Source organism: Paroedura picta, chromosome 11 (genome assembly GCF_049243985.1).
Source record: "Paroedura picta isolate Pp20150507F chromosome 11, Ppicta_v3.0, whole genome shotgun sequence".
Classification (NCBI taxonomy): Eukaryota; Metazoa; Chordata; class Lepidosauria; order Squamata; family Gekkonidae; genus Paroedura; species Paroedura picta.
In genome coordinates, this window is record NC_135379.1 from 42,708,356 (window position 1) to 42,725,848 (window position 17,493).

At 41.8% G+C, this 17,493-nt stretch overlaps 1 protein-coding gene across 1 annotated transcript; it reads left to right on the top strand.

Annotated features, from left to right (window-relative positions):
- Positions 1 to 227: 227 nt before the first annotated feature.
- LOC143820774 (CX3C chemokine receptor 1-like) lies at positions 228 to 17,267 on the top strand. Its single transcript, XM_077304002.1, has 4 exons — positions 228 to 344; positions 6,434 to 6,631; positions 12,416 to 12,529; positions 15,309 to 17,267. Exon 4 carries the CDS (start codon positions 15,317 to 15,319, stop codon positions 16,370 to 16,372), a length of 1,056 nt encoding a protein of 351 aa, XP_077160117.1. The 5' UTR covers positions 228 to 344; positions 6,434 to 6,631; positions 12,416 to 12,529; positions 15,309 to 15,316; the 3' UTR covers positions 16,373 to 17,267.
- Positions 17,268 to 17,493: the final 226 nt, after the last annotated feature.

The window sequence follows — 17,493 nt, forward strand, 5'->3', positions numbered from 1 at the left end:
GCCTGAGTCATGCCAGGTCCGGGACCACCTAGGACCAGCACCCATGTCATGTGGCAGCAGGAATTTGGTCCGATCTGCAAGAAGAAGTGAGTTGGGCCAAATCCCACATGTAACAGTCTGAGAGAGAGGGACTGTTGCAGTCTCCAGACATTAATTACAGTTGTTTTCTCTCTTTGTAGCTAGATGGCAGTGCAACGTGATACTTTGATATTTTCCTTCAACAGTGAAAATGTAATGGGACCTAGCATTGCTAGAAGCAAACAGAACAGTAGCATACGCTAGCAAAGAAGGGGCAAAGTAATGAAGAAGAGAATGGAACAAGAACTATATCAAGAGCTCTTTGGGTGAGTTCAACAAGAAGCGCACACGGATTTTCTCTGGTAGAAAAACTGGAAATATTTGGGGAATGTTGGGGGAGATCTATGAAATGTCTCGTTTTGAAATAAGGTTTGTGTTTGTTTGTTTCTGGGTTTTGTTTTTCACTCAGAACGTATAGTTCAGGATCCAGACCTAAAGGAGGTGAGAAGAGCCTTGACCAGGGACAGGGCCTTTTCAGCTTTGGCCCTGGCTTGGTGGAACACTCTGCCAAGAAAGATCAGAGCCCTGAGAGACCTTAACCAGGGCTTGTGAGACAGAGCTCTTCCACCAGACCTACAATCGTGGCCTCGCAGATGGACCCTTAATAAATGCACACTAAGAGATTTATGCTCTAAAGATTTCATCACCTCCCAACCTAAACCTGAACTAGTTGGAGGCTACAGAAAAAAAATGTTTTAATGGTACTTGTATATGATTTTATAATTTTATTGATGATTATTATTGATCTGTGTTGTTACCCACCCTGACTGTTTAGGAAGGGCAGGCTAGAAAAATAAATATTGGTTGATTTAGCATGAAGACAATAAGCCTCAGAGAACAGGCCATCACACAGGTGCCAGTGTAACACAGATATATACTCACGTTTTTCTTAAACTATTCACTAGGATAAAACAATTGGCTCTGAATAGTTTAGGTTTGCCACACTTAGACCGTTTATGCACTGGGAACTTCACTGCCTCAGCTCCTGTGCAGGAGGACAAATCGGGGGCAGATGAGATGCACTGGGCCAGATGCTCCCCCGTGTGGGTGCAGGAAGAGGTCTTAGTGAGACAGTACCACCCTCGGCTGCTACTCTTATATGGGAATAAAATAACTGTCCAAACCTAAAGAAACTCGCTCAAAAATTAAATCTATACGTTCCAAAAGAAAATAATTAGAAGACTTTTTTTTCTTCCAAAATATTTGCCAAAACTTCCCTAGCTTGTATATGTGAAAGGCTAGTATACAGTGATTCAATAGCCATAGTTGCAAGGATAAAATCTGAGGGGATGTATTGACCTTCAATCTTACTAATAAAATGCCTAGTATTACGAATGTACACTCTGGTTTTCTGCACTACTGGTTGTAAAAAACTATATACCTAAATAAATCATCATCATAATAGAGTTTCAAGACGGAAGAGTGTAGCTGCCACAATTGGTCTACCCAGGTCTCTGAGGCTTATGCAACTTTGGCAATATCTAAAATAAGGTGACCAGATTGTCCCACTTTTGGAGGGACATCTGGGGACACCTGGCAAATTGTACTTATGTTGAAATGAAAATATATATATTACAATATTATTTTTGTGTTCTATGAAAATTTTTGTTGCTCCATATAGACGAAATTTTTAATCAGGAACCCCCCGATCAATGATGTCCCACTTTACCAATGTTAAAATCTAGTCACCTTAATCTAAAATATAGATACTTGAGATGATTAATTAATTTAAAATGTAGTAGTTCTTTCCGCAATTAAATTTAAAGAAGAAGCTTCATATGTAACACTCTTAATGATATTAAGTATATGGTCAGTAGGATCATTGGGCTGCTTCTTATAAGCAGCATGGCCATTTAGTTGTCTTAATGGGCCTCCACAGGGCCTGCATAACGGAGCTCTTCTGCCAGGTCTATGGGTGAGGCTGGGGTCGGTGCGGGCTTAACATCATTGACCTCCTTCTCCTCCGCCCCCCTTTTAGTAATGGGGGTAGGAAAGGGATTTTTGCTCCGCCATATTGTCATGGTTTTACGTCTTTTAATGGATGTTTTAATGGGGTTTTAAGACACTGTAACCCGCCACGAGCCATTTGGGAATGACGGGAAATAAATTGAAATAATAATAATAATAATTAATAATAATAATAAATATTTCATTTACATAATCAGATTTGTTCAAAATTGCCACACGTCAATCTTTATCTACTTTCTTAATAACAAATGCCTTATCAGAGTCCAGATCCTTCAATAATCCTTAATATTCTGCAGAGAAATTAGAGCCTGAAGGCCAGCACCACTTTCATCTATCTATCTATCTATCTATCTATCTATCTATCTATCTATCTATCTATCTATCTATCTATCTATCTATCTATCTATCTATCTATCTATCTATCTATCTATCTATCTATCTATCTATCTATGTGTTTGTTTGTTTGTTTGTTTGTTTGTTTGTTTGTTTGTTTGTTTGTTTGTTTGTTTGTTTATATTTCTATACTGCCCATTTTTTTGCAGCTCTGGGCGGTTTACACTGAACATTATATAACTTACATGGAACATTATATATAATACTCATAATAAACATTTTTTAAAAAAGAATGAGAGTGCATGATGTGCATACAAACAAGTTGTGAAACTTATCAAATGCCAAAAAAGACCTAAAACATGATGCTCCCTTCTAGTTGCCAACTCTATCTTGAGAAAATCTGGAAATCTGAGGTGCAAGTTCAATCGGGACGTGGTAGGGTTGGCAGGCAATCTACATACATAGCTGTTGTGGTTAGGATAGCTTGACCACATACTAAAATTTACCCCACAGTGTGCATGAAGAACTGCATATGAAAAATAAAACACCAGGCTGCTCAGATACCATCTCTCGCTTCCGTATATCAGACCACATGTTAAAAATGCTGAGAGATGTTTTTTCTTGCAACACTGTACCTGAAGGTGTGAGATATTTTGCGTTCTGGATGGCAACAAATATTTCCTTGCAGCAATGAGGAACTGAATCTGAAAACGCAATTTCAAACATTTAAATATAGGCATGGCATACCCCTGAGAGAAGTTGAAATGGATTTAAAAATCCATTCTTCTAGTTCATGGTACAGAATGTTTTGTTGGACTGCAGATTACTACAGTGCCATAAAAGGACATAACCAAGACCTCCTTTCTTCAGACAGTGAGCGGGAGGTCCGGTTTATTTAAATTCTTTCTTTTCAGAGAAGCAAAGACTTTCTTACAAAGCTTCCCAAAACAAAATAAAACAAAATTGTTAGATGCTTATTGGGCAATATGAACATAGATGGTCATGTCGATCTGCCCTCCCTTCCAAAATGGCCAATGATGGGCCTGGAGGGGGTGGGAAGGGGAGGGGTCTTGGGTGGACATGTCCACAGCTCTGCTTCCCAACCATATTCTGCACTCTTGTGCCTCTTCTGAGGTTTCTCAATGGTAAAAAAGTTGAGAAAGGCTGGGTTAGGGTATTGGGTAGGGCTGGCTGTGTTGATCACATTGAAGGCAGGACACTTGATAGTCAGTATGGTGGATGGTACACCAGACAGAACATATCCCTGGAATCCAACACAATAACCAAAATCAGATAGTGTCTGCACTGGGAACCTGAACAAGCAAAATGATTCACAGATCAACACAGCCAGCCCTACCCAATATCCTAACCCAGCCTATCTCAACTTTTTAAACCATTCTTCAAGTTTCAAGAAAACCCAGTTCCCTAACTAATGTAGGGATGAATGTGGGAGTGGTAGTCCTCAAACCTGAAACCTCTTCTCACACGTCCACCCAAGACCACCCCCACCCCCCAGCACCTATGGCTTCAATCCTATGAACACTTCTGGGAGTATGCTCCACTGGAAGAAATGGGACTTACTTCTGAGTAGACATGCTTAGGTCTTGAACCCTCTGTTAGGTATCTGAAAATGTGACAATTCAGAGCAATTTAATTGATTACTTATACTGTTATTAAGAGAGAGATGATTAAGCAAATGAAACATTTATGCAGGTTGAAAGTCATAGTAATTTGATTCTCATGAAAAATAATTTATTATTATTTATTAATTATTTAGTGTAATACCACCCCTCCCCATATTCATTCAGGTCAATTTAATTGATTACTTATACCGTAATTAAGAGACAGGTGATTAAGCAAGAAAAATATTTTTGTGGCCTGAAAGTCATACTAATAGATTCCCAGGAAAAATACAACATTGTTATTATTATCATCATCATCATCCTCATAATAATTGAATTTCCATATCACCCCTCTCCAACTTCCACCCATTTGGGAAATGCTTCCAGGATTGTCAAGAAACCCCAGGGTTTCATAAAACCCTGGTTGAGAAACCCTGCCCTAACCCCTTGTTTGGGCTTGATGAAGGATTGCATCTCCATTTGGTATCAATTAACATAATACGGGATTACAAGGATCATCCAGGCAAGTTTCAGTCTACTATGCCTGATTTATTTAATCCTCCCCTAGCAAATCACGAAGCAGTGTGATCTTATTCTACACAGGCCCAGCAGAGAACAACTTCAAAATGAAAGGAGGGAAAACAAGAGTCACTGCACTCACAACTCCTGGAGCTGGTGGGAGAAAAAGCAGATTTCATTATATCTCCCTTCTTTGTTCTCCACAGTTTCCATCACCATACTGCTGAACCCTTCTGCCCCTGGGTTTTTGGATAACATATATCTGCATCACTAAAAGTTTGCTAATCTGCAGAGCTACCCAGCAATGAAAGAAACCAGTACCTAGTCATCTGCCTCACACAAACTCATTCCCATAAACACACCAAAACCCACAAATGGTAAATCAGTGGTCACCTGCTAATCTTGCTAGATGAAAGCACTGGTGGCATTGAAGTAAGAAGTAAGAAGCTTGACTCTGGGACCTTGGATCTAGCGAAACCTGGCCAATTTGAAGGGTTCTATTGGGGTGGGCCTTACTTTTCCTTTTGCAGATGACAGCAGAGAGCAGGATTTTCTATTAAACTCGCTGAACAAAATTGGCAATTACAGATGTAGATTAAAGTGCAACCACCAATGTGTTGGCCATAATATTCTCTCCCAAGCACAATGGTTAAATGTCTGATAGGTGAAGAAATCTAGTCATCTAAGAGCTAAAAGAGTATAGCTAATTTTTTTCTCCATCTAGAGCCTAGTCTTACTGCACTGATTTCTTCAATTTGTAAAGAGGAATGGTGGCAAATGAGGAAAATGTGACATCAGTGCAGGTTATGCTAAAATATGATGTAAAACACTTCTTGTGCAATTTGGGAGTAATTCTGTTACCCAAATTGCAGAACTGTTGAAGCAATTAAAGTGAAATTTTAGTGAATCCAGAGAAATGTCTTGAAGGGAGAACTGGAAGGGAGTATTTTAACAAAAATAAAAATTTTCTGCTGACTTTCCCACTCATCTTTCTAAGCTAGACTTCAAATTTGTATGCCCAAAATCATGTTAGGTGTAATGTCTATAATGACCCAAGAAACAATGTTCAGATTGGTTCCCAAACATAAGTTTATTACAAGCTGGATAAAAGAAAGCAGCAGTGAAGTGTAGGAAGTAAAGACAAGGAACTAATAAGTAACCAGAAAGCAAGATTACTTAAGTATATTCCAGTTGTAATTGGAGAATGATCTTAAAGAAGCGTACATTCCAGTAGGAGGAAAAAGATGTACTCAACTAAGAGTTATAATCGCAGTTGCTGGAAAGGTCAAAGTATAAATGCATCATTCTACCATATGTGCTGGACCTGCCAGAAAGCGAGGGAATATTGAATTAAGATTCATGTTGAGATGCAAAACATATTCAAAGTTAAATTTGTGTTGGATCCAAAATGTATGTTATTAAATATGGTACCACAATATTAAAGCGTATAATGAGCTTGTTAAATATATGGTAATAGCTGCTAGGATTCTTTATGCATCAAAGTGGAAACAAAATCACTACCATATATGGATTGGAAAAAAAAACTGATGGTATATGGAACAATGGCAAAAATTACATATTTGATGCACAACAAATCAACATCATCGTTCAGAAGAAAATGGATACTATATATTGAAAAGAAGAAAATGAGATGAAAAGACTCTCTAGGCTGTGCATGCTAACTAAGGGGAAAATGCAGTATGAAGTCTAACGTTACGAAGATGTAAAAGAACAAGATATGTATTGCTAAATGTAAGCTCTATGTATAGCCTTTTTCTAAAAGTTTGTAGTATTAAAAAAAACCTTGATGTGCTCCAGTCACATCTATATGCAAGGATGTTTCCTACAGCACTCTGCAGAGGGCTTGAGAGATGCTCATTTCATAATCCCACTTCGCCTTCATATGCATGTAGGGTAGAACAACATCACCAAGTAATGCTGGCCAGTCTCTGCAAGCTCTTCTGAGAGGAAGCAAATCATTTCACTTACTGATGCTGAAATGGTTGCAACAGCCACAGGAACTATCATGCCTATCATCTGAAGCAGAAGAGGATAACTATTTGTGACCAATTTGAACTTAATCTTATTCAAGACCAAGTAGGATCATTAAGGTAAGACTAAATACCTGCTTATTTCCAGGTCGACATTGCAAAAAAAAAAAAAAAGGCACAAAAGGTTTCCAGTTTTTCATTCACTGCTACTTTCTCCTATTACCTTGGTCCTACCCAACAGTTATGACAGTAAATGTGAAAAATGTCAAAATATATTGTGGAGGAGGTTATCTCCATCACATAATAGAATGGATTCAAGTGGGTAGCCATGTTGGTCTGAAGTAGCACAACAATAATAACGTCCAATAACACCTTTAAGACCAAAAAAGATTTATTCAAGGCATGAAGTTTCAAGTTGATGCACTCTTCCTCAGACTATATGAATTAAAAATATCTTTTAATTATTTCTTTCCACAACTGTGAAAGTGTCTGCCATTAATTACTAATGTGGACAGTTTTATTTCTCCAATGTTTTTGTGAACTACAACTGAACTCAAAAGGACTGATTAGCTGTTTTAGCAAAGAATTATCATATGGCATCATATGGCTGAATTTGGATATTATGACACAGTTTACTAATTTGCCACAATTTGCTTTTGCCTTATATCTCTGCACTTATGATGGTTGATTAGTCTGAGGAAGAGTGCATGCACTCAAAAGCTCATGCCTTGAATAAATCTTTGTTGGTCTTAAAAGTGCTATTGGAGAGAATAGAATGGTTTGCCACAGAAATTTCAGTGGTACAACTATTAAAATAGTTAGGCAGAGTTAAAGCACCAATTCGGGAATATATGATTGTTCAGCATTATTCTTGGAAAACAGTGGAGCAGAGCTCCTTCCCAGAGTTTGACTCGACAGGCAAATAGAGTTAGGTATTTTAACCCTTCAATAATTCAGTCTGACTATTGATCTTTATTGAATAACAAATCATTAATAAACTAGCCAACTTGCATTGAAATTAAACTAAGCATACACCCAAGAGGAAAAACAGTTGGGATGGTGTGATAGGGGAGTATAATGGGACAAAGAAAGCTATAGCTATCTACTGTGGTGTGCAGAAATTCTGGCAGAAGCAGCTAGCACTTCTGGAAGAAAGGTAAAGAACCTACAAGATCCAAGAACACACACACACTGAAGAATCCCAGTCAGCATACACACATAGGGGTTTTGGCATGTGCCTAAGATTGGGTTCTTGCTCCGTAGCAATGTGGAAGTTTCCTTTAAAACATTTTTTCAGCATTTAGGGGGGATGTTTGAGTCCCCAAAACCATTGCTGAGAAGGGATTGGTGGCTTACATTGATTGACAACCAGAGAAGAGGGGGGGGGGAACTTGCGGGTTGTCCACGCTTATGGCTTCTCTGCTGCCTCATCAGGAAGGGGAAAACCGCAACGAGACAGTGGGATAATGCAGCAGGAGTCTCCCACCAGGAAGCGGCCGAATGCTTCTTGGGATCCGGAATTCCCCAGCATTACAGCTCATCTCCAGGTTAAAGAGATCAGTTCCCCTGGAGAAATTGGCTGCTTTGGAGATCCTTCCGCACTCCAAATCCTGCACATTCCTGGCTCCTTGAAAGTAGCCAGGTATTTCCCAATCCACAGCTGGCAACCCTACCCCCCCCCACACACACACACAGTTTTGGCACTTTAAAAGGTATGAGGGGGGGACAAGATTGCACCACAAGCCTAACCCTTGTGGCAATTTTTAAATAACAAATTCCCCCTGTAAAGTGGCATTGGTGGCCACAGGTTGGTCCCTGGCTGCCATCCCATTGAATTTCGCTCTGAGAAGAGGAGTAGAAGGCTGTCATCTTTTTTTCCTGACAATAACACTGTGCCTTTCGTTGATACGTGAGAAGCAAATTGAGCAGTCCCAGTAGTGGCACCAAATTTGCTTCCTTAAAAAGACCAAACTAGATACTGGGGGGCCGGGATGGGACACATCCCCATGTTTTTATATTCTGGCTCACATCTAAAGTGAGCAGGTTGTTTGTTTTCACTAAATTAAATTTATGAGGAAGGGAAGGGAAGCGAAACTCTTAGTCTTCCGTGACTTCCCTGTAGCCTGTCTCTGCAAATAATTTTTCACATACTTTGTTTCCAATAGCAGAAGTCAACCCAGCCAGGAAAAAAAACGCTGGCTGAAAGGGAACATAGCAAGAAAATGGGGGTCACTGGCAAGGTTTAGCTCCCCTCGACCGTGGGCTCTGTTTTTGTGGAATAAACACTCATCAGCACCCCGCATAGTTTGTCATGAGTGTTTGCGCATGTGTTGAGATACGGATAGATCTAAGACAGTTCCGTTTTAGAACATGGGAGGCAGAGTCTGGAGTACGACTGGCATTACAACTGATTCCAAAACTATGTCAGTAAGTTTCGACGGCTTTGTAGAGTGAACTACATGGCATCACATCCCTGCTGAGGTCGTTCCCCTCCCCAGACACCGTCCTCCTCAGGCACTGCCCCAAATATTCAGCCATTTCCCAACCCAGAGTTGGAAAGCCGTTCTGCACCTGTTAGGTGATAGATTTGCAATGCACTTTAGAAGTAGACTTTCCTGTTCCATGCTTGGGGGGGGGCATAATCTTCAGACCAGGGGTAGTCAAACTGCGGCCCTCCAGATGTCCATGGACTACAATTCCCAGGAGCCCCCTGCCAGCGTTCGCTGGCAGGGGCTCCTGGGAATTGTAGCCCATGGACATCTGGAGGGCCGCAGTTTGACTACCCCTGCTTTATTTATTTATTTATCATACTTTTAGGCTATGCCATTTAATTGTCTTTTGATTCCCTCTCTTTGGGCTTGAGAACTTCACTGGTTTATTTTAGGGGTAGTTTTATTGGGGGGTTTTATCTATGTTGTAACCCACCACGAGCCATTTTGGGAGTGGCAGGCTAGAAATCGAATTAATAATAATAATAATAATAATAATAATAATAATAACAACAACAACAACAACAACAACAACAACAACAACAACAACAACTGGCATGGTTCTAACTAAGACTCGATCTTCAGCACAATCACTCATTCAATAAACGACCTTGAGTAAGTAATCATATCTTAGGCTCAGCACCCTGTGGAGGAACGTGGAGAAAAGGAACGTTATGGGGAAGCAACTCTGCCTTGAGCCGAAAGAAAGATGGTTCCGTGTAGTTCTGTGTGCTTTCGCAATTTCAGGTGTTGTAGGCGTTTTCATGCTCAACCAACCTCACAGTTATCCGCTTCTCCTCCCATGAGCCTGAGAAAGGACTCTGCAGCAGCAGATGGGGGGAAAGACCACCAACTTCACCTTGCAGGGGATTCAGCATAGGCTGAAGGCTGCCAGAAAGACAGGGGAAAAGATCAAGATAAAAGTTCTAGGAGCATCTCTGTCTTCACACAACCCTCCAAAACCTCAAATGCCCCACAGGGTCAGCACATGCAAGTCTTGTTTTTGGGTAGCATCGCTGCTCTTGCCACATGAAAAGCCTGAGCGGAAAGCCACATCCTGTCCCTGTTGTGCAGAAATCGTACAGGCTTTGGCCGCAGGGAGAGGCTGTCACAAATAAAAGGTGGAGAAATAACATAGTGTTAAATGCCCCAGAGCATCCAATGGCTGGCTTTCAAGCTTGGTGTGAAACCAGCCCTAGAGTGAAACAAAAAAAATATATCAGAACAAGACTGTTGCAGTTTCCATACTTTATAGAGGAGTTACGAAGGAACGTGCTTGAAATTCCACAAACAGGTCATGTTTTCTTTGAAACTCCTAGGGGATGAGGCTTCAGCCTTATCGTATACAAAATGCCTATTTGCCACAGGCAACAACCACTGTGCATTTAATGCCCTCTTCCTCCCACCCTGCTCTGCAATATCTACAGCCACTTACCCAAGTCTTGATTATTAAAATTTGTTATTTGGGTGAGAGGCCGTGGCTCAGTGGTAGAGCATCTGCTTGGCATGCAGGAGGTCCCAGGTTCAATCCCTGTCATCTCCAGAAAGGATCAGATTGTAGATCAGGGGTGGTCGAACTGCGGCCCTCCAGATGTCAATGGACTACAATTCCCATGAGCCCCTGCCAGCAAATGTCTGGAACCCTGGAGGGCTGCTGCCTATTTGAGTACACAGTACTGATGGACTAATGGTCTGGTTCATTATAAAACTGCTTCATGTGTTCATTTAAAACATGTATATCCCACTTTATCTTCTTAGACTCCAGGGCCCATTCTGCACACATAGGATAATGCACTTTCAGTGTGCTTTTGCAGCTGGGTTTTCCTGTGCAGAACAGGAAAATCTACTTCTAAAGTGTATTGAAAGTGTATTATCTATTGTATGCAGAATAGGTCCAGGTGGCTAAGAACCCATTACAGCCCTGCTCAAAGGCTGGGACAAGGGACAGTGTGTGTGTGTGTGGGGGGGGGGGAATAGGGTTGTCAGTCAGGTTGCCAGGTCCATTGGCACTGCCGGCAGGGGATGGAGGGCTCTTTTGAGGAGCTTTCTGATGTGCTGACATCAACCAGAAGTCACTTTGGCGCATCAGAGCTGTGATAAAATTTGCTTAAAACCATAAAGTTTTGCCCAAAAACCAGAACATTGCCACCAACAAGGCCCCTGGCATGCCATCGTCACTTCTGGGCATTCTGCTTGGTTGGGGTAAACTTTGGGAAAGTGTGAGGAGGTGAGGTGTGTCCAGAAAGTGGGGAACCCCTGCCCGGATCAGTGGACCTGGGACCCTAGTTGTCAGTCCCCAGGCAGTAGCTGGAAATCTGGAATGACATCTGCTATCCAGGCTACAGGGAACAATTCCCTGCTTGTATCAAAAAGGCTTCACTCCACAAGTCCAGATCTCAAGTTCCAGAGCAAAAAGTCCTCTGGAATCAGTGCAGACAGCTGAGAGGTGTTACCATAAAAATATCCTGACCCATCCATCACAGCCTCACAGTCTGCTCACCAAGTCATGAGAAAGGAGCTGATTTTTTTTCATTGGTTTGTGACCATGTAAATTGTTTCCATGGAGAAAATAACCACTCTGAACTTTATGGCATTCTATGGAAAGATTTATTTAAAAGTTTATTTTCTCTTTTATGGCCATGATTTGTAGATGCCATTTAACTCCTTTAATCTGGTGATAGAATAACTAGAAGTAAAATTGTGATTGCGTCGTGCTTTTGTGAACTGTATGAAAGGGGTAATTTATTGAGAATGGACTTCTGGCCTTTTTGTTTTTGTACTTTAAAAAATTTAAAAAGTGTATTTTCTATCCTTAATAAGGGGGGCATTCTTCTGGCCATTCTTCCACAACTACTGTAACAACCATCAATTAATCAGGGAAGGGGGCCTTCCAATCAAGATCTTCAGTACAAACAACAGTATCACAAGAAGAAAGCATGGTAAACCTAAGTGAGTTGTTGGTTCATCCTGTTGGAATAGGTGATGTCTGGTGTACAAAGAAGAAGAAAAGATGACCCTGCAGGGGGCGGCAAGAAGACTATTAGGACAGTGAGATTAGCACCTTCTCTCCTGTTAAGTGTCATTCCTGGCCTGTCTCCAGATGGCTACACTTTAGGGGCAATTTCCTGCTACTTCTCTCTTTCTCTGCTAGACATGCAGTTAGCAACTATCTCTGTCCACTATAAAGTATGGTAATTCCTGAATAAACACTTATCTACTTTTTAATCAGGTTGTACACCTCCCTGTGTTATTTACTCTGCCAATGCACCCGAATGAGGCAACAGCAGAAGAGAGATTAATCAGAATTCTGTTCCCTGATGACACATTGAGGGAAAGCATAATATAGATTCCCAGATAAGATCAGCCACATTATAAGAGAATTTCTAGCAAGTTTTTTATTCTATCCTCTGTCTAGGGCTGATATGCTGCCTTCAAATTAAATGTCCTGAGCTAGAAAGGACTGGTCCAGACACTGATGTAAAACAACTGGAAAAACAAATTCAGGGTCTTCGTCAAAAATTATTTCAAGGTAAGGATAAGTAATCTTTATTGGTGGATATTTTTTCTGGGGAAATTATTTATATACATTAAAACAAGACAGCAAGGTCCCCAATGTGTGGGAAAGGAATATCATGCCCTTGATTAAAGGCAATAAATCCTTGACAAATTTGGCTTAAGTCTGTTACAAAAGTGGATCAAAAGGTTGCAAAATAATATCAAGACCTCTTCTTAACAAACTGGAAGAATGGGCTGGCTCTAACCGTATCATCCCAGGCTGGTTTGGAGTGGAGAGAGGTAGATGTGGGTTAAGGATTCGCATGGCCTATAGCACCAGAGCCAGTTTAAGGATTTGTGGGGCCCTAGCACAGCGCAGCTGGTGCTGGACTAGTAACTGCAGACCCTCCACCCCCTTTTTGGGATGGTTGGAACTTTCACTTTGCTGAAAATATTTCTCAAACCTTGCTGAGACACGCAAGCACAGTGCTCCGCTATATAAGGGGACCTTCACACTTTCGTGCATGCTCAGTTCCTAACAAAGCACACATATCACCCTTTTCCTGTTACTGTGGCTCGCAAGCTGTGGAAGTGTGAAGGTCCCCTAACAATCACAGTCCCATTCTACACATGCAATTATAATGTACTTTTGCCCCTGGGTATTCCTATGCAGAACAGGAAAATCTGCTTCAAAGATGCATTGAAAGTGCATTATCCGACATGTGCGGAATGGGCCAATGTAAAGGCCCCATAAGCATACATCACCATCAAGGCTGTGACAATATAAAAGGCAGCTTCATGTGCTCAGTATTTTGTACACAATTACACAATAGGAAAATATGCCAAAGCTTTTTGGGGATCCCCCCCCCCTGCAACCTTTGTAGATTGAGCACTGCCTTTCCATATTATTTCAACAGGAAACAGGCTTTCAATAGGATAGTGCATTATGAATTTTGAATTAACAGATGTTTGGAGTACTTGGGAGATAGCAACTGCGTGTTTCTGTGGCACTGAAAAAGTTTCCGTGTCAGCTGAAGTAAAGTTTTGTACAGACTGGAAGGGAAACTTTGATTTCCTCCCTTCATAGGATGTGTGCTGGGAAAATGCTTCTATAATTAACCCTTGGGGCCCAAGTGTGGGTGCTATGCTGAACTGACTGAAAATACCACAGATATTAGAGGAAGTGAATTGTAAATGTTGTCTTAGAATTGGATGCTAAAAGAAGGGTGAAGAGAAGCAAGCTATGTTCCTGGCATACACTCAACTGGGGGAGCAGGTCTACAGTTTATAGAAATAAGCGGGGGCAATTTGGTGTAGCAGGACCAGCTGGGTGTAGTAGTTAAGAATGGTGGTCTCTAATCTAGAAAGCCAGGTTTGATTTCCTGCTCCTCCTCTAAATGCAGCCAGCTGGGTGACCTTGGGCCAGTCACAGTCCTGCTGAAGTTCTTCTCACAGAGCAGTTCTGCCAGAACTCTCTCAGTCCCACCTACCTCATGTGGTTTCTGTTGCGAAGACACGAAAGTAAGGCCATTGAAGGCCACGTTGAGACTGCATGTTTATACATTTAGTTCTAGAGTTCACTTTTCTAAAAAAGAATTTGAAATGTTGGAGGCTGGAAAAGAATTGCAATGAGAAGAAATATTGAAAGGGGCTAAAATCTGGGGTACAATCCAGCCACGGTTAATTCTAAACCCCCCTGAAATGGAATTGAGAATTGAGACACAGAATCTGTGTCCTTAGGTTCTATTTACTACTTTTGCTTGTTCAGACCCAAAAACCCATTAGCAACTGGGTTAAGAAAATAGCTCTATCCCATTGCGACTCATTCTGTGGCTCACAGAGAACCATGTTCACAATCACTATGTTCACAAACTGGCAAGAGGCATACACCTCAGGGAGGCCCACTATATGACCACTCCTGTGGCAGGTGTTTCAAGGCAGGAAACGATTGTCAACCACAAGAACCACTGGGCAGGGGCTTTACTCGCTTTCCTGAAACATGGACCTGTTCTCACTCCGTGGGTGGCATATCAAAAATCCACATGAGCCTCCAGAGCTACTGAGTCTCTCTGATCTATTCAGTTTATGTAAAAGTGTTCAGAGGAAGGTAATTATGCTGTTCAATAGCTTTGTAACAGAGACCCTTACTACGTGGGAGGCATTGTGCTGCCCTGCTGCCTGGTTTCCATCTCGGGGCACGTCGCCCTGATTCTTCCCAGCACCACATGGGGGAGCATTTGGTCCACTTCCTCCCGTCCACCCCAGATTTGTACTCCCACATGAGACAGCTGGGGCAGCGAGGTTCCATCGTGCTACAGGGTGGCATGGGCCTTTTGTTTTTTATCTGAAAGGACATGTGATTGTGTAATGACACAATGCCATGTTCTTACAAATAAAAAGAAATGCCCCAAGTGGCTCTGCTGGGCTGCCTGGAGCATTTCTTTTTCATAGAATCATAGAATGAGGTATTTATTTTTAAGAATGCGGTATTGCAGGCGGGGGTGGGAAGACTCTGGGCCAGGATGGCCTGCTTTTCCCCTTCCAGATGGTGAGGGCCGACATACACCCCCACGAGGCCTGCAGCAAAAAAAGTAATGCCACATTCCTTTACTGCAGGCCAACTGAAGGCCCAAGTCATGTCAGGCCTAGGGCTGGCGCTGATTGGGAATTCGGCCCAATCCTTGATGAGCAGTAAACTGGGCTGAATTCCTGGTGCAGAAATGGTCATAGTACTCCAAGTTTTGCATTCTAAAGACTATTTCTCCTGATCTGAGTCTAACCACGTTTCCTTTCCTTTCCTTGTTTCAAACAAGCATTCATTATGGATGAGGAGATGACCACAGAGTTTGCCTATGATGAATCCGCTGTTCCGTGTGACCAAACGGACATCTACAGTTTTGGGAAAGTCTACGTACCAATACTTTATAGCCTGGTCTTTATTATTGGACTGGCGGGAAATCTCCTGGTGTTTTTTACCATTGTGAAAAGTGGGCACCAAAAGAGCATTACAGACATATTTCTCTTGAATTTAGCCATCTCTGACCTTCTCTTTGTGATTTCTCTTCCATTTTGGGGTTATTACACTGTACATGGATGGACCCTTGGGAACCTTTCCTGCTCAATAGTCTCCTCTTTCTATTATATTGGTTTCTTTGGAGGCATGTTTTTTATCACCATCATAAGCATCGATAGGTACCTGGCGATTGTCCATGCAACCATTTTCCTGAAAGGCAGGAAAGCCAGGTATGGATTTCTCACTAGTCTGATCATATGGGTGTTGGCAATTCTGTGCGCAGCTCCGCACTTCGTATTCATACAAAAGTTGGAACACACATGCACTACTCAGTATCCTAAAAATCTTGAGGAGAGCTGGCCAATTTTCTGCAATCTGGAAATAAACATTGCAGGGTTTCTTCTCCCAATGGGCATCATGAGCATCTGCTATCTCCAGATCATCAAGACCTTGTTCACCTGCAAAAACCGCCGGAAAATAAGAGCCATAAGGCTGATCTTACAGGTGGTGCTTGTGTTTTTTCTGTTCTGGACTCCATACCAGGTATCAATTTTTCTGCAAACATTACAAATCTTCAACGTCTTTGAGGGCTGCAACACCTCGAGACTTTTAAACTATACTATGCATGCAACAGAAACCCTGGCTTTCAGTCATTGTTGTCTTAATCCCATCATCTATGCTTTCGCTGGTGAAAAATTTAGGAAGTACCTCCACCACCTGGTCCTCAAAATCCTCTCATTCATTTGTTTTTGTGGGCCTTGTAGCCATTACCATGGCAGGGCACCTTCTTCCCTTACAGAGAATGCCCCAACCAGCAACCAGACCCAGAACACGAGTGAGCAAGAGGCCTCGGCCTTCCTCTGACAAGTGCTGGCAAATATTTGATGTTTTGAGCGCTAAACTATTATTTGGCACACGCATGCCAAATCTGCTGCATTTCTGGGACTCTTTCTGCAGCCACAGGAAATGCCACAGTCACCTTCCTAAAGTCCCGCGGAATACCAAGCCTTTTACACAAAAACTGGGCTCTTAAGGAAAAGACCCAAATGCAATCCTTGTTTGCTATACCATTTGAGACTCGTCAGAAACAGCGGTTTTCCCCCCTTTCCTTGGAAGGCAATTCATGGTTATCCAATGAGGAAGCTCGGAATTTGAGTCAGAAATGCATTTGGCTTATTTGTATAGATTGCTGCGTTACTTGTTTGTACAGAGCTGTACACTTATTACTAACAATAGCTAATAAAAGCAACCTTGGCTAAAGCAATGCAAGTACTTGTACCCCAGTTTTATTCTCTTTGTGAAGTGGAGAGATGGTAGATATTGTGCTACAATCTCTAACTGTACAAAGAGCTTGCAACAGCACAAATGTAGGGAGGGGGTAAAAACAAGAGTTACTAAAGCCCAAAGCTGTAGTAACTCCCTGCCCGCCAACTCCTAATTCTATAAAAGTGTTCATTTTAGGAAATGAACACCTTGCTTAACTACTTAATGAATATACGAAACAGCCAGCAGCAGTACAATCAAAATTATACTGCTGGAAATAATCAGAAAATACTGAACTATAGAGCAAATAATAAATCAGCAGCTGTAGACAGGCTGGAAGCAGGTGCCACTCCCTTTCTCTTCCCCTTTCCTTACTCTTTGAGTCAGAACTAGGAATTTTGCCAGAAACAGGCAATCCCCAAGCATACTTACCAGACAGTGGCAGCATGGTACAGATTTTTCTCAGGACGATTCCGCACAAAGGGCAATGTCGCTAAGTCTGAGTGCTATTGAAAAGCACTGCAGGAAAAAGCAGCAGGTCACGGTAACGTACACAGCCATTTCTATAGAAAAAAAGGCTCTCCCACTAGAGCTGTTCTCCTAATGCACAAGTTTCCGATTTCGCCGAAATCGCAACAGAGGAGGCGATATTTGGCAATCACACTGAGATCCCCATGACCTCCCTCTTTCTTTCCTAGGAATGCCAGTCCACAGGTGGAACC